The sequence below is a fragment of the Dromiciops gliroides genome, chromosome 6 (genome assembly GCF_019393635.1).
Source record: "Dromiciops gliroides isolate mDroGli1 chromosome 6, mDroGli1.pri, whole genome shotgun sequence".
Classification (NCBI taxonomy): domain Eukaryota; kingdom Metazoa; phylum Chordata; class Mammalia; order Microbiotheria; family Microbiotheriidae; genus Dromiciops; species Dromiciops gliroides.
The window spans coordinates 239,097,035-239,122,079 of record NC_057866.1 but is presented as its reverse complement, the minus strand read 5'-3'; the positions used below and the strand labels follow the sequence as shown (position 1 = coordinate 239,122,079).

Sequence of the window (25,045 nt, the reverse complement as noted above, 5' to 3'; positions counted from 1 at the left end):
CTATACTTTTTCCATAGAATTTTAAAGTAGAAAGGAAACAAAATATATTTTCCTAACATCAAATTTTTCAATAATACATCCATCATCTGCTTCATTACTCTAATGGATTTGTCATTTTATCGATGAGGACATTCCCTCCCACAGTGAATATAACAACTATTCTTGCCTTGTCTTTTATAATTCTTTTCCAGGTCCTTTCATTAATGTCTCTCCCCCCTCTCTGCTCCCCATTTCCTGATCCCATCCCACAAATAGAAGATCTGCTCATTGTACTGTAATCTTTTCTCCAGATCTTTCAGCATTCCCTAGGCACTAGAGCTGAATTTGGGATATACACCCTCTGTTTTTTTTTCCTTCTATTCCTGCTCTTTTAAATAATATTAGATGCATTTTCCTTGAATATCTGAACCATACTATTATGAAACACTTATGTCAGTTCCATATAATCCCATGTAGCAATCAGAACACTCTCTTTTCCAACAGAAATATTTTATTCTTTTTGTATGCAAATCTTGATTCATTGAGAGACTGTGATATTCCAGATATACAGGAAGACCAGGAAAATATTTATATTTGAATTAGGGAAGCAGCTTAGGCAATTTCCTCATCTGCAGGCAATGCATCTTGTATTAGGACCCTGAACAAGATATCTTCCACACATATACCTCCCTCCCCAAAATTCCTTTTCAGACTTCTTGGTATCTTTGTATAAGACATAGGAAGCCTATTCCTTCTGCAACCAAAAGTAACTTTCAACTACTTTGAACTAGATAGCATTTTCAAGAGATAAAGACACCAGCATGGTGATAAAGAGGATCTCTGTATTTGGTGTACTTTGCCACCAGTGACATTATACCCATTTCGTTAAGATGGTTCTTGGCTTTTTTCCATGTGTGACAGTGTGGCTTGATCTAACTGTATTAGTCCAGTGAGCGGGATACTCCTGGTTAATGGCTATATGTGAATACTTAACCAACTATTTTGAAGCCAGTTTAGGGATCTAGATTCATGATTTGCAGTTTCCATATAAAAAAGATCCCAAAAAGTTAAACAGCAATATTATAGTGTGTTTATTTGAGTTTCATGGACCTGGTACAAATGTTAAAACAGTTTTAAACGTCCTCCTTTCCCTTTCAGGGCACTTTTTACGTATAAATTTAGGTCATATCAAAGTATATATTCAGTTACATATTTAGTTCAGCTCTGAATAAAAATTTAGTGGCCTTAAAGAAGATTTCATATACTGGGAAAATCTGCCACAAAGCCTTCAAAATTGCTTTATGCACATCTAGAAACTGGTGCTATTTAATTAGAATGAATTATTAAGGAATAATTAGAGAACAGTCAAGGTATTTAATGTCCTGGAAAGAAATTGCACTTTTTTTATTCCCTTGCTTTTTAAAGCACAATGTTATTTTTAAAGAAAGTAGACATCAAAAATAATCTCATCTCCATATAGGCTAATGTTCTTAAGGATGACTGAGCATCAGAGGGTAAATATCATCCTCAGTAGATGGAATTTTTTTTTTTAGATCTAAATTCTAATCTTATATCTGCCCCTAACTCAGAGTACTCTTAGATAAATCAATCCCTTAATTTCCCATAAGATTTGGAAATTGGACTAGAGTATCATAGAATGCCACAGTTGGAAGGTATCTCAAAGGTCACTTAGTCCCATGCATCATCTATAGAACATCCTTGTTCTCTGAAGTGCCCCAGTTATGAGAAACCTGCTACCTCATAAGCCAGTAGAATAGTTTTCAATATTCTTTTCTATCTGCAATCATGATAGTAATATAATCTCAGCAATATTGAAGAAGAGTTTCTGGGTTTTGTTGATACATATTTAAAGAGAGAACAATTTTTTTTAAAAGTCTATCTACCACAAAATACTAAAAGGTAGAGTAAAGCTTTCTAGTACTGTATTATCAGAAAAGCATAAACTGGTAGGGCAACAAGAACAAAGGATAATGGATGGAGAATCTGTGTGGTACATTAGTCCCCACCAAATGGTAAATGCCAGAAAGGAAGACTTCCAATAGGTTGCCTAGATCCTCTGTGTGGGGTTTAAAACACTAGAATTGCAAAGGTTCAGAAGGTGTGAAAAAGGTGGAATTTGAACTATTTCAGTGAACCCTCAGAAAGACAGTGTGTGTATGTGTGTGTGTCTGTGTTGGGGCATCTAGGTGGTGCAGTGGGTTGAATAATGGCAAGTCTAGAATTAAGAAGACTCATCTTCATGAGTTCAAATCCAGCCACTATCCGTGTGACCTAGGTTAGTCACTTCACCCTTTTTGCCTGTGTCCTCATCTGTAAAATGAGCTGGAGAAGGAAATGCCAAACCAATCCAATATCTTTACCAAGAAATCCCCAAATGGGGTCACAGAGTCATCCATAACTGACCAACAAAGTGTTTGTGTTATTTTGGTGGAACCACTTATCGTGCTTTCAATTTTTATTCAAGTTTTATGGGGAATTTGGGTGACATAATATTTCTGAGAACTATAATTCTGACCAGATCTGAGTTGAGTTACCAAAATAAATAAATAAATAAGTAGTATTGACATCATACAGAAAGTGTGAATATCTACATTCCAGTATCAACCATAAACTACTTCCCAGAAGAAAGGGGTTAATTTAATAATTATATCTGTGTGAGTCGTGTTTTGCTGGGTAAATACATATTGAACACACTGAACTATATTCTTTGATGCAACAAAAATATTTTGATTTTTTCCTCTAAAACTTTTTTTTGTTCGTTTTTGAAATTAGGGATACCAAAAAGAAATTACAACCCTGGGTAACCAGATGAGCATGTATGGAACCCCCTGAGCAGAATAATATGTGAAAATAAATGCAAGGTCCTCGGCTTCTGGAAATAAACTCCAAGGGAATTGAGAAATGGGTCAGTGTGGAAGTGGGGAAAGCTTCATAGAGTATTTTAAGATGTTACTGGTTCAGGTTCAGGGCATTTAATCTATTGATTATGCTTGGCCAGTAGTCTAACAAGCTAATTGATGGCTGCCAGGAACCAGCTGCTTTATTTATAAAACCTAATAACTTCCCTTCTTGTGTCCAGTGCCTTTGCTTCTGGGTAGAGATTGGGATGCCATTATTGTTTGATTGGTAGATTATTGATCTTCTCCATAAGACCACTTCAACGGGGGAAAGACTGGGTAGTGTAAGAATGTATTAACGTGGGGGCAGCTAGGTGGCACAGTGGATAAAGGACCGGCCCTGGATTCAGGACAACCTGAGTTCAAATCCAGGCTCAGACACTTGACACTAGCTGTGTGACCCTGGGCAAGTCACTTAACCCTCACTGCCCCCACAAAAACAAAAACAAAAAAGAATGTATTAGCTTAATCTTCTTTCCAAATCCAGCAAGGTGCCTCAGTCAAACTACATGCATTTATTAACTACCTGCTCTGAACCAGGCCACATGATATAGCAAATAGAGAGTTGGTCTCAGTCCTCATTCTGAAATATATTGACTGTGAGCCCCTGGGCAAATCACTTAACCTCTCTCAGTGTCCCAGGCAGCTCATTCAGATGATGAGTTGCAGAACATGTTCTGATCTGTACTGCACTGAGGGTGGGGGGGTGGGGGTTTCCCCACTGAGAATTTACTGTATCAGTGACATAAAAAACCTTATCCCATATTCCCCAAATCTGCCAGGCACTGGGAATACAAAGACAAAAATTCAACAGCCCCTGTATTCAGGGAGCGTACATGACACAATGGGGATACAACATATTCACATGTAGTATTATGTGACATCGCAGTGACAATAGCTAACATTTATGCAATACTTTAATATTCAAAAACACTTTGCTTTCTCATATTATATACATAATATATATATGAAACAAATCCAAGTTATTTACTTGTATTTTAGTTAAACAAAATTACAAAGTGATTTTAAAATGGCAATGCCATGAGGATGAAGAGGGAATACTGTCAATTGAGGGAAATCAGGAAAGGTTTCTTGAAGGAGGTGCTATTTGAGCCCAGGAGTTCCAGTAGGCAGAGGTGAGAAAGGAAAGTTTTGGAGGCTTTGGAGACAATTCAAAAGCACGGAATCAGGAGATGGATTTTTTTTTTTAATGAGGAACAGTTAGTCTGGAGCACAGAGTGCATGAATGGAAATAATGTATAATTTGCATGGAAAAAAATAGGCTGGGGCTAGATTGTAAAGGGCTTTAGATGTCAAACAAAGAAATTTAGCCCTGTGCTATTTAATGTTTTTATCAGTGACTTGGATAAAATTCTAGAAGGCATGCTTATCAAATTTGCAGATGACTCAATGCTAGGAAGGAGAGGTAACACTCTGTATGACAGAATCAGAATCCAAAGAGACCTCAACAGGCTAGAACACTGGGCAAGATCAAATCAGATGAAATTCAATAGGGATAAATGTCAAGTCATAGATTTGAGCATCAGACTTTCTCTGTTTGGCTCCAGAAGGCAGAAACAGGATCAATGGTTGGACGGTGTAAAGGGGCAAATTTAGACTTGACATCAGGAAAAACTTCCAATGACAAGTGGAATGGATTGATTGCCTCAGGAGACAGTAGCCATTCTGTCATCAGTGATCTCCAAGCACAGGATAGTCTAGAAGAAAACAAATTTTAACTATTTTGTGAAGGAGATTGGTTATTGATGGACTAGAATGAGACCCCTTTTACCCGAAATGCTAAGGTTCTCTACCTATATCAGCTAGAAAGCAAGTGCTTCGTGAAATGTAAAAATACCTGAAGAGGACATATTGGATATCTTCTCTCTGGAGGCTACTCACCTCACCCTGGATGAGGAGACATGGATGGGTTGTAATCTGTATTGATGGAACAAGTGCCCGCATTGAAGTGATCATGGATGGATCCATAAAGTGCTAAAATACTTGCAAACTACTGGAGACATGTACAAAGTGAAACAAAACACTATAGAGTTGTTAGTTCCTCTACTAAAGAAAAGATCAGAGAAATAAAACCGGAAATCAGCCATTCCTTTTAGCTAAAGAGAGAAACTCAACATATTGTGAGATTGTGGCACACAATATGCATGGTGAGTTTTGTTTTCCCCCAGTGTATTTGAGTCCACTTCTGTGTAGCCTCTACATTTTTTATGTTGACTTCACTGCAAAGAGTACTCTTTTAATGTCAGGAAAGTAATAAATACCTTTTGGCCCCTTTATGGAGCCAAAGGATGCTTTCACCATCTTCATGATGCCCAGGGTTTCTCAGCTGTTCACTGGAGGCCCACATGCCATGCACTCTGCAGTGATCCAAAACTTCCACCATAGGTAAACTAGGTTCATTTGCCATCTGGGGGCAGTAATTCTCATCTGTGGTCTTAAGAGGCATATTTGGGTTCTAGTTATCTCTTTTTACACATCCTCCTACTCCCACCATCTGGCCAACGCTGATGGCAGGAGTTTATTGAATGTTTAGATCTTGCCACCAACCTATCTGGAATACATATGGAAGTGAAGCCTTAGCAACTTAGTTGTGTGACCTGCCATAATACCAATATGATAGGGTTTTTTTCAAGGGTTTGTGGAATTCAAGTGAATACTTCATTGTTTCCCTTAATGTGTACAAAATGTCACTTCCCAATGTAAGCAAGAACTCAAACCAAGATGGTGGCTGCATGGGAGGCTTTGTTCAATTTGAGAAGTGTCACCACCCAAAGGCATCTTGTTAGCAGACTACTGCCATTAGAAAATGGAGAAGATGAGTCTAAGCAAATTAAACTTCTGTCCCTTGTTATTCACTTGTAAGCTTACACACTTTTATCAGAGGACCATTTGCTTCTCTTTAGATCAAAAGATTCTTGTTAATTGCTATCATAAATTCCCCTCTTCCTTGGTGGGACCTGAGGTGAGCAGTGCTATTTCTTCAAGTATTTATGAGTCATGCAGTTTTATGCCAAACACAATGTCATTGCCACAAATTAAGGACTCCATGACCCTGGCCACAGGCTATCCAGATAATTTATGGTAGAAATCCAACTCAGTTCAAATTTGTCCTTTGCTTTTCTCCGTTTTGAAGGAAAAGAGACAACATCTAAATGTCTTCTTATAGTCTTTTTATTTTAGCTTAGAATGCCTCTATGTTCACAAAAGTTAGTAACAAGGGTACAAGTGGAAAATAGTTTTTAATTATAAATAATTTACTTTTGTTTATATAACAACTGAATAAAATTTAATATAATGAGGATACTAGAGCTACTTTTCTGATTTTCTGCCTTTCTTTTTTCATTTTCAGTGACCATTTCTTTTTGGTGGGTAGCATGGTGGAAAAGAAAGAAACATTGGTTCAACAATCAGAGACCTGGATTCTAGTCCTTTATATGGCTTCCTAATGCCTCAGTTTCTTTATCTATAAGATTTAGTGGGAGCAGCTAGGTGGCACAGTGGATAGAACACCAGCCCTGGATTCAGGAGAACCTGAGTTCAAATATGGCCTCAGACACTTGACACTAGCTGTGTGACCCTGGCAAGTCACTTAACAATCATTGCCCCTCACAAAATAAATAAATAAATTAGTGGATTGGACTAAATGATTTCTAAGGTCCCTTCCAGCTCTTGAATTCTTGGATTCTAAGAGCTAGTGGGAACAAGAGTTAGCTTTTCATCAAGGCTAAGACATTCCAAAAGTTACAAAAACTATTCTGCATCCAGTAGACCTGACTTCATATAAAAATCCAACATTTTAAAGGGAGAATGGAAACACATCATACACTATGAAACTGGAATGAACCTAAAGGATTCTCTGCTTCTAACTCCTTCACTTTATGGACGAGAAAGTTGAGACCCATAGAGTTTAAGTTAGTTGTCTAAGATTTCACAGTGGGATATGAACCCATCTTCTGGACTTTAGAGTCTGGAAGTCATTGCCCTTCTGACTTTAAATCCAGGCCTTGTCCCGATAAATAATAAATAAACAAATAAGCAAACAAACAAACGAATGAATGAACAAAAAAATAAATAAACAAATGAAGGAAGGAAGGAACGAATTAACAAACCAACAAATAAATGAATGAATAGATGAAGTAGCCTTTTTACTATTGAGAGAAGCATATACACTTAGCTTCTGGCCTTAGCTCTAGACTGCTAAATAATATTGTCCCATTTATAAAGCATTATTTTCAAATAATGTATTGGCCAAAATCCCTATTGCCTATGCTATTAATAGAGTCACAAATATAATGATTTTGTACCACATTCCTTTTCATCCTACCAAAGTTGTTATTTTTTCATTATTTCTGCCACTAATCTCAGCAGGTTCACCTCATTAGCTGAAGAAAATGTTCTTTCTTGTTGGATAAAAGCTGCATCAGATGGAGACCCATACAAACAAACTTTAAAATGTGATCCTATCAGTCCCATTATTTTAGAAATGGAAAAACAATCCTTTTGTCAAATCCCCTGCCTTCTAATTGATGCTTTGATACTGTAATTGAAGAAGTTTCCCTATTTTGAAGGTGAATGAATATATTTAAGAAGTTAGAAATAGTTGATTATTGTTGTTTCCACAGCCAAAGTAAAAGGGAATGTTGTACCACTATTGAGGCCATTTAAAATTATCCTGACATTCGGATTATTTCTGGAAAACATTAAGTTTGGCCAGGATCAGGTAATAGTACAACCTTCTTTTTTATTCACTTTCACTGTATACTTAGAGTTTTAGATACTAAGGCCATAGCACATAAGTGCCACCAGGTATCATAGTACATACCTGTAATCCCTGCTCCCCAGACCTAGGCTGGGGCTGAATGATCTCTTCAGCTCAGGGGTTGAGTTGCAACAAGCTTATCTGATGAGTAGCAGGCTTATCTGATCAATGTTTCCTCTAAGGTCCAACACCAATATGGTGAGCCCCATATTGGGGCAGAGTATTAGACAGCTTAAGGAGAAGCAACATGGCTCAGGTGAAAATGGAGCAGGTCAAAGCTCCTATGCCAATCAGAGTGGGATCAGCTCAAGTGGCTCTTGTCCTTCCAGCCTGGACAAGATGGCAAGACTGGGTCTTAAAAACATAGCAAAATGGATACAAGTCAACAGCTTTAAAGCTGTATATAGTGGCTGTAAACAAAGGGCCCTGGGGTTAGGAAAAATTAGAGGCAACAAATTTGAAATCAAAATCACAGTTCTAAATGTTCATATTTCTTGTTCCTTGATTTACACATCAAGAACAGGAATTCTGTTAGTCACAAAAGTATGTGAAAAATATTCATTTTTCTCTTCATAGTCATAACTCCCATTTCTATAGCTCTTTAGCATTTGCAAAGCACTTGCTTTACATCCTTCCCTCAAAATTATAATTCCCATTTTACAAATGAAGAAATAAGGGACTTGACCAAGGTCATACACCCAGTAAGTGTCAGAGCCAAGATTTGAAACTAAGTCATGCTGACCCTGAAATTCCATGTTCATTCTACCATTCAATGCTAATTCTACATGCTAATTTTCCTTTTGGCTTCTTTTTGTGTTGTTAGGTAACACACAGCCATATTCTCTGCTGCAAACATACACCAAGTCTTTCAGAGAGACAATAAAATTCCCCAATTCCCTCTCTTCTTCAGGGGGCAGAAAAGGATTTCCAATTTGCAATTTCATCAGTGTAGGGAATTTCTGATGTGGAAATTACTTGTCCTGGGATAGATTGTTATCTATTTGTTCTTACAAATTCTGGTTTTGAAAATTTGTCTTGGGCACTAAGAGTGACTTATTCAGAATCACAGAGCCAGTATATGTGTGTGTATATAATCTGAGATATGTTTGTAAGTATGCATATATGTATATATGTATCTGTATTTGTATATGTATACGTATATATATAGGTATCTTTCTATCATCTATCTATCTATCTATCTATATTTATTTCTCTATCTACCTATATCTCAGAAACAAGATTTTAACTAAAATACAAGGCTTGAACATCCTAAATCCAAAGAGAGAGCTCCATCCATGAGTCCACACTGGCTCTCAATCCCATGTCATTGGGGATTATTATGCATTTCCCAGTTTGTTTACCCCGGTTACTAAAAGAAGATCCTTTGAAATCCTTCTCCCTAAACCTAATCCTGAGCAAAGCTTTGCTACTTATTAAGTCACACTGTGTCTAAATGAATAACTTGTTTTGACTTCAGATTTTAGCAATCAATTACTTCTTCCTAATGTCTGTGTCCTGCCGGTTCTTTTCTTGAATACACGGAATACAAATAGAAAAAGGTTATTACTAGACACAGGTTGTTTAAAAATGCACAACAGTCCTAATACATGGAGTCATACAAGTGAAAGAAGGAATATAATATTTATAAAAATGAGTATGAGGCTGCAATCATTCTTGAAAATAAAGCATTAAAAATTCATTCTGGTAAAAACTTGCTTGTGCCATAGCAAACCCTTCGTTCATTAAGAGAGAGCCACATGTTTCTCCAGCATTCATTTCCCAAACTGGTAAATTTCTTGTAAGAGCTGATTGTTCCTCAAACTATCGTTAAGATACCTTTGTCACATCTTAGGGTTTGCTTTAGTATCCAAACTTTACTATGCTTTCATTTTAAGCCAATTAATTTTGATTCTCACAGTTTTTCCTCTACTTGTAATCCTGTATATAGCAAGGGAGACGGAAACCATGTGTTTCTGATTCATTTTTACTTGACATTCAAATGTTGCATTAGAGGAGATGCTGGGTATCTCAAATCATCTTTCTTTGGAAGTCACAGTCTGTTGCTTATAAGTGGAACAAAAAAAACACGTTTTAACTTTCAGAATTCTGGGTTCCAAATTGGAAAAATATATTTTCTTCCCCTGACTTTAAAAACAAAACAAAACAAAACAAAACCTAGTTGGCTTTGGAGTGTCTGAAAAGAAAAGCATTAAGGTTAATTATTTATTTGAAAAATTAAACCAGGTTATAATTCCATCCAGACTATACTGTGCTTAAGATAAATAATCTTACACCCTCTGGGCCCCTATTGATTTTATAATGATTTAAAATAAAAGGCATCCAGTTTCCATTTCATTGACAAACTGCTCACTCCCTGGGCAATACCTATTGGATTCCTATTACATGAAGTGAGGGATAAACAAGAAGGAAATCCAAAAAGTGGATTTCTTTTCCTTAGGCTCAACACAGCAAATGGGTATTTAACCTTTGACCAATGACGACAGGTCTTCTTTAGCTCTATTAGACCAACAGCAAGCTGCTATAATTAAATAAAAAAACTGTTTAGAGCTTTACTGAATATGTCTTGGGAATTAAAGCATATGGCAGGGATAGGGAAAAAAGATTTTCCATATGCTAATGACCCTTGATGTCTGAAATAAATTAGATCCATTAGAGTTTATGCTCAATAAAAGAAAGACTTTAAGCACTCCAAAGTTAGTGACTCGAGACCAGTTTTGCCTCTGAAATTCAATCTGCCTACTTATTAATTCTTAGTGAGGCTCTGGAGCAGACAGGAGATGCAAAATCATAATTCTGTGCTGAATCAGAACTTTAAAGTACCATGAGTTTCTTTTCCTCTTCTTTTAATTAAACCATTTTTCATGCTTGCCATTTTGTTCCCCTCATTAATTTGATTTTGTTCCCATTTTTTTGTATAATTCTTTTTCTTTTCAAGGTTTCATTTATCCTATTTCAACTGAACAGAGAACCCAGAATGAATATGGATTTTCTTGTAAGTGTCATGTTTTGTTTTTAAGTTCTTGGCTAACCATTCATTGTCATTCATCAGTCTGCCTTTACCTTTCCTACATCACTTATGTGTGCTAGAGGTAGGCACCTAATATTTCCCAACACAGAAAATAAGTTAGTGCCCCCTTGCTGAATCAGATGAAATTTAACTTGAAAGAGACAACAAACCACCATGAATATGCAGATTCAAGAAAAAAAGAGACTTCAAAGGCTGAAAATATAAATTTGCATCTATCTGATAAGAAACCAAGGCTACTGGAAAAGTAATCATGACCTAGGAAGTCTGACAGGCCTGGTAAATAGGAGCTAGTAAAAGGAAACAAAAGAGAATTAAGGCAATATTCCTTGCCTCGGGCTCAGAGTTCCACTTAGGTGCCTCATCAGAAACCCAGGGGCAAAAATGCAGGCAATGGAGCTCCCACAGTCAAAAGCATTCAAAATGGCAGTGGCTTCCTTTAAACATCTGTCAGTTTTCACCTGCACAGTAGGAAATGAGATGCTTTCGTATCTTAGGACCGCAGGCAGTAAAAGTTCTTTCTTATATAGTAAATTTTAAAAAATAAAACACGGAAAAAAAAAAAGATCCTCATTTGTACTGGGTTTCTTCCATTGGTGGAAACATTCCAAACATAGGCCCAAATATGGACAGCATGACAAAACTTGATGCTCCAATTTGCCATAGATCACTTTAGTAGTCAATGCTGTCAGGGACAGCTAGGTGGCGCAGTGGATAAAGCACTGGCCCTGGAGTCAGGAGAACCTGAGTTCAAATCCGGCCTCAGACACTTGACACTTACTAACTGTGTGACCCTGGGCAAGTCACTTAAACCTCATTGCCTGGCCAAAACAAAACAAAACATAAAATATATTTGGGGCAGTTAGGTGGCACAGTGGATAGAGCACCAACCCTGGATTCAGGAGGACCTGAGTTCAAATCTGACCTCAGACACTTAACACTTACTAGCTGTGTGACCCTGGGCAAGTCACTTAACCCCAATTGCCTCACCAAAAAAAAAAAAATAGTCATTACTACCCATCCAGAGTGAACAGACTACCTTCACTGCCATGCTCCCAAGTCTAGACATGGACACAGATGATGGTATGGAGTTCAGTCAAATTTCTACTCACCAAGATTGGATTATCAGTATGGGGGGGGGGGGCAATGAGGGTTAAGTGACTTGCCCCGGGTCACACAGCTAGTGACTGTCAAGTGTCAGGTTGGATTTGAGTTCAGGTCCTCCTGAATCCAGGGCCAATGTTTTATCCACTGTGCCCCCTAGCTGCCCTACCCACCAAGATTGGAAGGCTAGCAACTATACCTGTGATTTCATCATAGAGGTGAGCTCACAGTAAGGAATTTCCTTTCTCAACACAGGCCAGAAACTTTTCTGCAACATAGAGTCTTGTCTTAGTGAGGTGCCTAGAGCACTGGAGGTTAAGTGACTTGCCCAGGGTAACACAGCCCAGTGTATCAGAGATGGCCCTTAAATGCCACTACATCTCACTGCCCTCTATATTGAGACAGGCCAAGTCAAATGATGCCAAGCCAGTGGGAACAATTCTTCTAAAAGTATGAAAAGTTCCTTCATGGGCACATGCTTGATTACTGTCTGGTATAATCTGAAACTATGCCTAATTCGCTCAGGCCTTTTCCTGGATGCACTTAATAGTATAGTGCTACATTTCTCTTCAACAATAGAGCAAATGGATGCATCTTATCCATGAAAAAACCTCCAACTCTTGTTGTTCTTATTGTTTCCTTAAGAAAAGCAAGATACCCAAAGAACACAGACTTCCATCATCCCCTACTCCATAGATTTGAATTTGTTCAGGAGGGGAGGGGGCAATTAGGAGGGACAGGGTGCTATTGTTCAGTATTTTTTTTTTCCTTTTTCCCAGGAAGCACACAGTTCAACTCTATCTTTGAGTTCCCAAAATTTACTCAGCTTAGTCATACTACTCATTTTTGGCCCTCTCTTCCCTACCCTACACCCTCAAGTTTAGGGGAAAGAACAAAGAACTCTGGAGAACTAAACTTTATGACTTGGAAAGTTACTTAGGAAAATACTCTAATTCAATAAATACAGAGATTCAAAATGTGCCAGACATTTCTAAGGGAATGTTTATGTTTTTAAAAGGAGCATCTGTGAAATTAAAAATTTGTTATCCTATTTCACTCACACACACACACAACAATAGCACTGAGCTTTTTCTTGTAGGTTAGTAGAATTTAAGCTAAAATTTCTTTACAACCATAGCAATAAATGGTCTGTTATGTTTCCCAATTACAAAATAGGTCAGTGGTAGATCAATAGAGAGTAAGAAAGAAAGAAATCTATGATCATTTTCCATTGAAAGGGCATACTCAAAATATACAGCTTTTGAAATAGATTTGAAATTAACCTATAAAAAAAGGTAATAAATGTCGGAAGGAAAGATAGCAATACAGATGTGAGCTATTGGAAATTCCTAGAACCAATTGGCCTGCCATTTCATTGCTTTCCTCCAGCGGCTCCTGATTCTGATGATGTTGCCCTCTATGTTGGTGTGGTTATAGCAGTGATTGTATGCTTGGCCATCTCTGTGATCGTGGCTCTATTCATATATCGGAAGAACCACAGGGACTTTGAGTCTGACATCATTGATTCCTCAGCCCTCAACGGGGGATTTCAGCCTGTGAACATCAAGGCTGCAAGGCAAGGTGAGATGACATTTCATTTCATGTTGATTGATCTGGGCATGTCCTATACACGGTTTCAATACTTAGGTGGATTAGCAACCACTTGCAGAAGGAGAAAAGACACACCAGTATTTCTTTCCAGGAGTTAACCTATCCAGCAAATAAAGTTTCAAAGAGTAACTAATCACTGATTGCAGTGCAGAGAACTATAAGAACCACAGATAAAATAGAACACACAAAAGAGAAGAGGGGAGGGGGAAGATAAAGGAAAAAGATTCAGGTCTTGTATATGTATTAATGTGGCTATTTTCTAATGGCTAGGACATTTTTGGCCATAGGGTTTTGCCTCTAGCTTTGGGGGAATCACCATCTCAATGATCTACAATTTCTGTGGCTTCATGTAAAGAACAGGAGAGATAGAAAAATAATCTGCTATGAAATCTGAATAGGTTTTCCATGTATGCAAGGTTCAATCATTCCTAGTAGGGGTCAAAATTGCTTTGCTAAATTAGAGTAGCATTAGTGAAAGTATTTCTGTAATAAGGACATTAACAGACATTGAAATACCCTTTTCTCTCTAGTATACACCCATATGTTCCTCTGTTGTTCATTGACTTTCATAGAATCCTAGGTTCTGGAAATTGGAAGAGACCTTACAGAACTTCCAGTCCAACCCACTCACTTGACAGGGGAAGAAATGGAAATCCAGAGAGTAAATTTGCTTCCCCAGCAACAGAGAGGATAGTCAGGTGTAGATTGAAGACTTCAACCCACATCCTCTGTCTCCGATTCCAGTCAATAAGCTACAAATAAAATAGGGTTTGAATACCTTGTGATTTAGCCATCTTCATAATGTCAACAAGCAACAGAAATATTCCAGTCTTGTGTTAGAAATTTGCTCAAAAAAATAGGCTATTTTAAAGGTCTGATGACATCTGACATAGGGCCATAGCCCCACTTGCCCAAGAAACTTCCTTTTGTGAATTAGTAGTATGAATTTGCCATCTTGGCTTTCCACCTCTCTGTTCTTTTCCCTCTTAGGGGGGAAGGCAACAGGACTACTGGGATTACTTTTAAATCATCCTGAAAGGACTGGCAAGTCTGAGACAAGTATTGTGTCAGAGAAACAAACAGCCTTAAGCTCCCAGAAAGGCCTTTATCTCTGCACATTTCCCTCAGACTAGATAGGCCTACTCTAGGCCAACTGGGAATTATCAAATCTAGCTACCATTTACTAGAGAATGAGTGGGGAAGGGAGGGAAGAAAGGGGAAATATAGGTCCACTGTTATCCCTGTGGCCAATGTCCTAAAGGAGGAAAATGTACCCATCAGGGTAGTCTCTCTTGGATCCAGTAAGAGCTGACCTATCCTACTTATTATTCCCATCCTCATGATATTCCATCTCCTTCTCCATGCATTTGCATAAGCTGTCTTCCATGCTTGGTATGTACTCTCTTCTCTCATCTACTTCTCAAAATCTTTGCTTTCCTTTTAAGCTTAGCTGAAATGTCACCTCCTACACAAGGCAATTCCTCAGACCCTGTAGCTGCTAGTGTCTCCTTCCTTCAAAAAACATTGCTTTATCTTGATTTGCTAAACTTGATACTTTTGTATCTCTCTATATATCTGTCCATTGTTTTTATCCAAACCCTTTCGGAAGAAAAACATATTGTAATAAATAATAAACTCATGTGAATCAGGTTCTCCCACACCTTTTCTGGACCCTGTAAATTCACTTGATTCTAAACCATCCAAGGCTAAACCCCAAACGACAAGGCTCCATGATTGTGACCCTTCATCAAAATACCATAAGGGTAAATCAGCACTTTTTTCTTAGATTCTCCACCATGCGCCCTCCCTGAGCTTTCACAAGGATGGCACTGGACAACTCAGCTATAAGGGACTTGATGCTTTCTTTGCATGTGTTCATCCAGCTTCAGTTCTCAAGCTTTCCATCCATCACCCCTCTACCAGTTGCTAACTGTGAGGACTTTGCCCATTAACATAGAATTGTAAATTGTGATGCAGAAGAAATCATTTATCTAGTTAAGGGGAATGGACCTGTGACTTCACTGGTACAGGGAAGTCCCCAATGAGGAAAGCCCTCCACCAGTCCTGATTGGCACCTTATCTTATAGTCCTAGAACTTTTTAACCTTTTCCATACCATGGATCTCTTTGGTAGTATGGGAAAACCTAGAGACTCCTTCTCAGATAATATTTTTAAATAAAACACACAAGATTATGAGAGAAATCAGAAGTTAGTGAAAATAATAACATTTTTCCCATCCATGTTTACAGACCCCCTGAAATCCAAGAGCTTTGTAGACCCCAGGTCATGAGTTCCTGTCTTAGCAAGATGTTAGATGACTTGCCCAAGAGCACACAGCCTGTATGTCAAAGATAGAATTTGAACTCAGGCATCCTTGGCTTCAAGGCTAGCTCTGTATCCCCTATGCCACACTGGGTATGTACTTATCACCTTCAATTTCTAAGATCTGGTACAATCATAGAATCTAAGAATTGGAAGTAGCTTTTAAAAGTGGTGGTGGTACAATGGGAATAGCTGGGCTCCAGATCCTTCTATTTCACTTACTACCTATATTGACCTCAGTCAAGTCATTTAAGGGCTCTTAGTCAGTATCCTCATTTATAGAAAAGAGCCTGAAAGAATCACTTCCATCTCTAAATATTTGAGCCTATGATCAAGTTAAGCCTCCTACTGGATAGGGGAATCCCCTCTATGACATGCATGACAGGAGTTCATCTGTCCTCTGCTTGAACCCTGCCAGGAACACCATTATCTCCAATATTAAACCATTCAAGTTTTGAACAGCAACGATTGCTAGAAAACCCTGCTTTACTTTGAGGCAAGTTCTGTCTGCCAATAGATTTTATCCTAGTTATTCCTGGGAATAATAAATCTAATCCCTCTTCTATATGCTAACCCTCTAGATGTTTGAGGAGAACATTATAATAATGGTGACCCTTGGCAATCTCTTCTCCAGATAGAATATCCCTCGTTCTTTCGACTGGTCCTCTTTGGACGTAGTTTTAATGGCTTTCAGCATCCTGAGAATCCCTGTGGACCAGGTCCAATCCATCAGTGTCCCTATTAAAGTAACAGCCAGCAGTGTTCAAAATGCTATACATGTGACCTAGCCAACCTATCAGAAAGCGGTCGTTATTTCCCTTGCCTGGAAACTATTAATACAGCCTGAGGTTATATAAACTTTTTTTTCTGGCAGCCAGGTCATACTGGTGACTCACATTGAGTTGGATGATTAATTAATCAAGCCTCCAGTTATTTTTTCCCATCCTTCTATAGGAGAAGCACTTTGGCAGAGAGGATAGTGCTAAGAATCAACTCTAATCTATGTTGGCTATATGACTGTGGACAAGTCACTTAACCCCTCAGTGCTCCAGGCAACTTTCTAAATCTATAGGTTGTATAGAAATGTCCAAGCTGTCATGAAAGTGGCAATTTCCTTACCAGAGAGTAAGGCAATTTCTTATACCAGATTCACTCCCTAAACCTATACTTGTAAAGTTGAATTTTTTTCAAGCTAAATATGAGAGTTTACATTTAGCCATGTCAGATCACATTATGTTGGATCAGCCCCCTGCTCCAAACTGTCAAAAGCTTTCTGGATTCTAATTCCATCATCTAGTTTATTAGCAGACAGACCAGGCTTTGTGTCATCTGTAAATTTAACAAGCATGTTTTCAATATCTTCATCTGAGACATTGATAAAATTGGACATGAGAGATTACTGCATCACTCTACTGGACACCATCTTTCAGGATGACATCCGATTATTATCTGATGCCCATTTCAGATGTGTTATCTGGCCTTTCAGTCTTCCAACAAAAAACAATCACCTGATTATGCTTCCATCCCACTTCCATTCCCCATTTTGTCTTTGAAACTATCTTAAAAAACTGTCAAATTCCTTGTGGAAATTCATAATAATTATGTCTATATCATTTCCTTAATAAGGAAATAAGGTTAGTTTGGTATAACTTGTTCTGAATGGAGAAATTCCAACTCTTAGTCATCATTTCTTCTAATTCTAAGTAATCACAAACCATCCATTTAAGAATGTATTTTAGATTTTTCCTGGAGCTCAACATCTGTCAAGCCCACTATTTTATATTTCCCAAAATCTAACTTTTTACTTTAAAAAATTGGACATTTGCCTGGGCATTTTCCTTGAGTCTTCACTGATTACTGATATTGGTTCAGTAATCAAATCTTCCATTTCTGTCAAAGCTCTGGAATGTAATTCATCTGAATTCATTTTATGCAGCTAGACACTCTCTGATCTCCTCACCTGTCTTGGGCTTCCATTCCGTCTTACTCTGTTTTTTCTACCCTTTCCAGTATGAAGATCATTCTCCTTGATAGAGAAGATGGAAAGAAATAGGAGTTGAATAATTCTATTTTGTCCCTGTTGTTCCTTCCTTATTCTTCTTCTTGGTCTGATCATACCGGGGAAAGTGGTTTTTATCGTCTTTAGCATTTTTCCAGCACCTCAGCTCAATCTGAGCTTTAGCCTTCCTGATGCTATTCTTACAGGTTTGTACCACTCTTTTGCTTCCTTCTTCCATATTTTAGATATGTCTTATTAAAACCAGATGAGCTAAAACAGAATTCTTAAGGGTGATACATGGAAAACAAGGTAGAAATAGATAAACAACTACATTGGGTTTAGATTACCTTCTGGTCATTTCCTAGCAGGTACTGAGGCCCTTGTGCAATCCTTTATGCTAATTAAACTACCTTTCATTGGAGAAATGCAGGATATGACAGAATTAATTTGTCTAGGCTGGCCAAAATAAGGCAATGAAATTGCTCTTTCTTTTTCAAACACAGATCTCCTGGCGGTACCACCAGATCTTACGTCAGCAGCAGCCATGTACAGAGGCCCTGTTTATGCTTTGCACGATGTCTCAGACAAAATCCCGATGACCAACTCACCGATCCTCGATCCTCTACCCAACCTGAAAATCAAAGTTTATAATACCTCGGGGGCTGTAACTCCCCAGGATGACTTAACAGATTTCACAGCCAAGCTGTCCCCACAAATTACCCAGTCTCTGCTGGAAAGTGAGACTCTCAACATGAAGAATCAGAGCCTGGCAAGACAAACAGATCCATCCTGTACTGCTTTTGGAACTTTCAACTCTCTTGGTGGGCACCTCATTGTCCCCAATTCAGGTAAATTCTAAAGGTTTAAGCAGCAAGCATTCAGTCTGGTAATTTTCCCCTACCAAAAGAAGTCACATTTCTCCCCACCTTATTTACTAGGCCACGAAATACTAAATGCAAGTCACCCACAGGTCTCTGTTTCTTCACTTAGATTAAGAAAAGCATTTTCTTTGAATTTCATTTCATCTTTCCCCAAAGCTCAGCTCTTCTCCAACAACTAACTACCAGAACATTTGAAATTTTCTGAGATGAGGCATCAGTTAAGCCATTGACTTTTTTTCAGCACAGCTTCAGCAGATATTTTTGAGCCAGAAACCCTCACTGTTGTCACCATCCATACAAAGGACAGATTAATTAGAAATCACATCAGTTGCTTCAGTTCCAGTTTGTTGCAGAGGAAGAAGAATTTTAGAATGCTGGTTATTTAGATGATGAGAGGACATCATAGAGGAGAGCTAAGATTAATTTATTAACTTAACTCTTTATTATGTATTCATCAGGCACAGAGAGTAAATAAGCCACTCACCATCCATTGATTTCTCTATTTAAAGATTAGAATTTCATTATATTTTCCTTTGTAGTATTATTTAGATCTCATCATTTTATCTGGCAATTAACTTCAGTGAAGCCTCATAAAAGTATTAAAATTAGACCCTAAGACAGAGTCATCACATTTCATTTTACTTTTTTTAAATAAAATAATATGCATTCAGAAGAGTAAATGGCTTCCTCGATTAAAGTGCCTTAACTTCATAAATTCTAGTTGTGAGCATTCGATAAATATGGTGCTAGAAAGCAATGCCACCAACCCTAGGACATTGTGTAATGGACAAGAAAAGAGGACACATATTGTTCCCTTTCTCAATAAATTATCATGCTTTCCATCACCTCCTCAGTCAAATATAAAGTCCTCACCCTGGCACTCCCACACTGTTAACTGGTCTAACTTTACACATCTGCCTTTTCCTCTCACTATTTCCATCATGGCAATATCACTCTAGCCTGGCCGGTTTCTTTGCAATGTCCTAAAAATGTCATTCTCATTATTACTTCTGTCTTTCCTCATACTCTTCACCAGTCTGGAAGCCAAATCCCTCCTCTCTGCTCATCTCTAGCAATCTAAGGTCTATGCTTCCTTCAAAGTACAGTAAAGACTCTTCTTGGTGAAGTTTTCCTTAACTTATTCTCTTTCCACAATCATCTTTCCTTACTTTCCTTTGCTCTCTAGTCTTATGTATGTATGCATTTTTGTCTCTCCAACTAACCTGTAACTTCCTTTAGAGTAATGACATTATCTTCTGTTTATTTTATATTCCCCAAAGTGTCAAGCAGGGCATTTGATGTCGAGGGCTGATTGTAATGGTCAACATAAGTCCTTAGGAAGTCTAATTTAACTGAATTTAATTTTAACTGAAAAACATCTTTGTGCTATTTATCTTTTAAAGGTGAATCACATTCCCTTTGGATGACACTGTAATCTTGGTGATACATTGGGCTCAAATAAAAACCCAAAAAGTGAGCAAATGTGTAGCAACCATTTGGCCTACTCAAACAAAATCAAACAGCACCAGAACATTCCAAGAGTCATGGATGCTGAAACTGTCCTAAAGTGAGTTGAGGTCCAATTCAGTGGCTCTCAAACACTTTGGTTCCAGGTCCCCTTTACACCCTTAAAAACCATGAAGGACAGCTCCCCTCCATAGAGCTTTTCTTTATGTGATTAGGTCTATTGATATTTACCATATTAGACATTTAAAATCTTCATGTTACTATGACAATCATTTTAACCATGCAGAACCTCAGAAAGGGCCTCAAGGTTCCTTCAAGGTTCCCATGCCCCAGTTTGAGAACCACTGATCTAAACCACGATGCTGATAAAACAGACATATCCTTTCAGAGGTTCCTTTGCTAGATTTAAAATATGGTCTTCTGCTGGCTTTGGCTTTCACAGGGGATTTTTGTAATTAAAGAAGAAATGCCTGGGGAGATGTCCCATTACAGCATTTGAAATTTTAAAAGCAATTGTTGTTTTCCCTTAGTTTCATAGGGTAAGCAAAAATACCCATCTGTCTGCTCCTTGACTAAAATAAAGATTTTTTTTAATCCACTTCTGCCCCTTACATAATTCTACAAAGGCACAGAAGTAGCTGTGCTAACTAAAATATCCAGTAAATAAGAAAGTCCCAGCAACTGAGATTTTCCTATTATCAAGGGGAAAAAAGTAGACATATGGATGCCTTTTCACAATCTGTACTCATTCCTTTAGACAGGCTGTGTTGGTGGTTTCTGATTTTTTTCTATTTAATTCATTTTCTCATGTATGTGTATATATTTACCTGTTGTTTAGGAGTGAGTTTGCTGATTCCTGCAGGGGCCATTCCCCAAGGGAGAGTCTATGAAATGTATGTGACTGTGCACAGGAAAGAGAATATGAGGTAAAAATGATTTGCAGAGCACTTAATTTTATTCTTCTTATATCAAGAATAGTCAATAGAAATTGGACTCAGCCCATTTACATTTTATATTGTCTATTGCTTATAAATAATTGATATATTGGCTTGGCCCACATCCTTTGAGAGGCCTCCTTCTATTCTTCTAGCCAGACAGTGAGTCTATCATTTAGTTTACAAGCATGTATTAAGTACTTAATATGTGTCGGGCATTGTGTTAAGCTGCCACTTCTTCCTTTGTCATTTTGTATTCGTTTTCTATATATTCTACATTTGCTTAATTTTTCACGATTGTTTCCTATCATAGAGTGTAAGCTCCTTGAGCAACTGTCTCACTTTTATATTTTGTATCTCTAGTACTCAGCCCAGAGTCTGAAAGCATTTGACAGTGCTTATTATATATGTATCTATACATATAGATAAGTATATTCACAGATGTCTGAATATAATATTTACTGTTTATATAAAAAATAGCTAGTATATAATGCTAAGACACTGTCAAGTTTCCAAAACAAATTTGTATCCAATGTCTTCCTTGATTTTCACAGTGCTATGAGATATGTGCTCCTATTACTCCATTATACAGATGTGGAAACTGATGTTTCAAGAGGTTACTTGACTTACTTGGGATCACACAGTTAATAAGGGTCTGAGGCAGGATTCAAACTTAGGTCTCCCTAACTCCAAGTTCAGCACTCTGATGACCAAACCACACTTCCCGTGCCCATGGAACATAGATTTGGTGCTAGAAGAGACCTTAAAGCCCATATAATTCAGGACTTCTTAAACTTTTTCCACTTGTGAACCCTTTTCATCCAAAAATTTTTATGCCACTCCAGGTATGGAGGTATATAAAATAGGTATACAAAACCTTTTCAGGTTGCCAAAATTTTTGCAACCCCCACATTCAGTTATTCAACCCCATCTGGGGTTGCAGCCCACACTTTAAGACGCTAGGATTTGGGGCAGCTAGGTGGTGCACCGGATAGAGCACTAGCCCTGCATTCAGGAGTACCTGAGCTCAAATCTTGACACTTACTAGCTGTGTGACCCTGGGCAAGTCACTTAACCCCAATTGCCTCACCCCCCCCCAAAAAAAAGAGAGAGAGAAGCTAGGATTTTATTCAAGCCTCTCATTTTATAGATAAGAAAACTGAGGCTCAGAGTGGTCAAGGTCAAGAGACTGTTACCGTGGTCACAAAGCTAGTAAGTGTCAGAGAGAATCTGAACCTAGGTTTTCTTGACCTCAGGTCTAACTCTCTCTACAATGCTACATTATGTGTGCACGTGCGTGCACACACACACACACACACACACACACACACACACACACTGTGATCCTACTTCTTTCGAGTACCTACTAAAGTTATATTTGCTAGATCTCTTTAGGCACATGAGCTTTCTAAGCACAGAGTTGGCTATGAATACTATCACCATTTTTCACTGCTCATCAATCAAGAACATATGTTCTGAAGCAGCAGGGCACACGACTAATTTGTGTAACCTCAATAGAGAAGAGGCAGCACCCATGGAGAGAGGGCTGGCTTTAGAATCAGAAGGCTCTGCCTCTCACACATCCTGGCATGGTGACAATGGGCAAGGCATTAACTTCTCAGTGCTTCTGGCAAACTCTCAAATACTATAAGTTCTAAATCAGTTGTTGGTCTGCATAAGGGAGGGAAATTTCTAGATTCCTCATTCTCCACACTGATGACATCTCAAGTCTGGGACAAACAAAAAGAAATAATGAAACTGCACAACTGGAATGATTTAGATCACGTATGGTGGAAGATTCGTGGAAAGTGCTGGTAGCAGAATGAGAAGGCCCGGGCACATAGCCAGGCTGTGCCACTTCCTGGCTATGTGAGCTTAACCCTCACCTTCCCTGAACCTTAATTTTCTCATCTATAGCATGAAGATGATAATATTGGTACTCTAACACATAGTGTGTTAAGGTGACCAAATGAGCCTGTATATGCAAAATGCTTTATGAGCCTTAAAACTACTAATGTCCACGAATAGACAGGGCCTCAGAGGGCTAGGAAAGACCCCACATGTTACTGATGAGGAAAGTAAGACCAAGAGAAGCAGAATGATCTGCCTCAGATCCCAGAGGAAGTAAAAGCCAGAGGCAGGATTTAATCCCAAATCCTATCATTACAGATCCATCATGCTTTCCACTGTTCTTCATGGCACTGTATGAATCTCAGCTGTTACACACATGACTGTAAATCTTTCCTGTGCCTAATTCTCCCATTGAAAGCCATTCCCCTACTGAGAATTAGAGACAACCCCTGTTTGAAAATGTACCCAGTCTGAGATCAGTGTTTTGTCTGTTGTGACTCCCTGCTTATTCCCTCCTCTCACGGATAGTATTAAAGACTTATGGTCACATTTCTTGGCTTACTAACTTATTGTTAGCAGGGATTCCTACAGCTGAAGTTTTTTAAGCTGAGAAGATCTCAGATCTTTCTGTATTCACATATTGAAAGTTTCATTACCAGAGATGGATAAATTTGAATGGAGAGATGATTCTTCATCCTAGTCTCAGTAGCTTTGTACTCCCTCGTGCCCTCCTCCCTTTCCTCTCTTCCCCAGCCCCAGGTCCACCCATAGTAAGTGTAGTCCACAGTCAAAGAAACCTTCAAGATTCTCTTCTTTGGCCAGACACAGCCTTGAAGCAGTTGAAATGTGGGCATCCGTGAGGCCTGACTGAGTTGTTTGGTTAAGTGGTCATGAGGGGCCATGTCCTTTGTGTCCAGAGGAGAGACAAAGTCATAGAAGATCTGGCAAGGTTTTAGAGTCATCAAGTGTGGTTAGCAGGACAAGGTCTGCAGAGTTAGTCTATCCCAGCCTGGCTCCCACAACTCTACAGATAAGAAAAATGAGGTATCTCACAATTAAGTGACAGGACCCAGGTCATGGAGATAGTAGTGAAATTGGGACTGGATCTCAGATCCAGAACTTGATCTTGGTCACAAATCCAGAACTTGAAGGAGCAATAGAGACTGTTCACTCCAGCCATCCATGTTACAGTTGAGCAAACTAGGGCAAGGCAAATGAAGGAGATGACTTGCCCAAAGTCACACAGAGAGAAAGCTTCCCAAGGCAGGATTTGAACCAGGGTCTTCTGAACCCAAAATGAGTGTTCTTCATATTGCTGCCACAACAGAGGCTGTACACCCCAGATCCCCTGCTTATCCATTTCATCACCCTGACTTTCTCTACTTATATAGAGTCCTCATGACCCCTTTTTCATTCCAGTTACCTGACCTGAGCAAACCTGCAGGGAGGGAGGAGCCATTTTTGAGCCTATTAAATGGGTAGAAACTTTCATAGGACTTGTATGTAAGTAATTTGGAAAAAGGTTAATTGAACTAGGTCTCCTCCCTTCGGTGTTTCTACCACAGAGAAGGAGTGAGCACAGAATGCTTTGACAGACTATTACCAGATAACTAATAGACTATTGTATGTTAATGAGCCATCTAAAATAAAAGGAAGTTCTGAACAGGAATTAATCCTTTGCTTCTTTGGGACCAGACACTCTTTATAGATCTTCGTCCTTATGGTGTTTACCACCTTGTTGGTACTAATCAATCAAGGAAACATTCATTAAGCCCCCTACTATGTTCCAGACACTGTGCTAAATAACTCCTCTCTCATATTTTTTTCCTTTATTTGTCTATTACTGTAACTCCTAAGAGTGATCTAGAATTTAGCAAATTGTCTTCAAGTAGACAGGAGGCTGTGAGAGCTGCTTAAAGAGAAGAATTGGACGATAAATTGTTGGGCTAACCAACCATAAAGTCCATGTGGTCTAACCCCAGGGAGAAGCATGGTCCCATTATAGGTTTAAAGGTCAAAATGAATCATCTCTTCATCCATTAACACTACACATTCTCTGGAGTTTTTCCCACCATACTCTCCTTCTGCCATTGAAACCTATCTGACCTGTATATTGTTCCTCAGGACCCAGATTGTTGCCTAGACAATTTGA

At 38.5% G+C, this 25,045-nt stretch overlaps 1 protein-coding gene across 2 annotated transcripts in view; it reads left to right on the top strand.

The window, feature by feature from the left end:
• UNC5C (unc-5 netrin receptor C) overlaps positions 1-25,045 on the top strand; it is a 428,091-nt gene that overhangs the window by 336,372 nt on the left and 66,674 nt on the right. The window contains exons 8-11 of one of the 2 annotated variants that reach the window (XM_043972822.1): positions 10,634-10,690; positions 13,217-13,408; positions 18,263-18,607; positions 20,946-21,033. In XM_043972822.1, coding sequence (XP_043828757.1) covers positions 10,634-10,690; positions 13,217-13,408; positions 18,263-18,607; positions 20,946-21,033 — 682 coding nt within the window. The remainder of the gene's footprint in view (positions 1-10,633; positions 10,691-13,216; positions 13,409-18,262; positions 18,608-20,945; positions 21,034-25,045) is intronic. The other variant, XM_043972821.1, reaches the window with a different exon arrangement.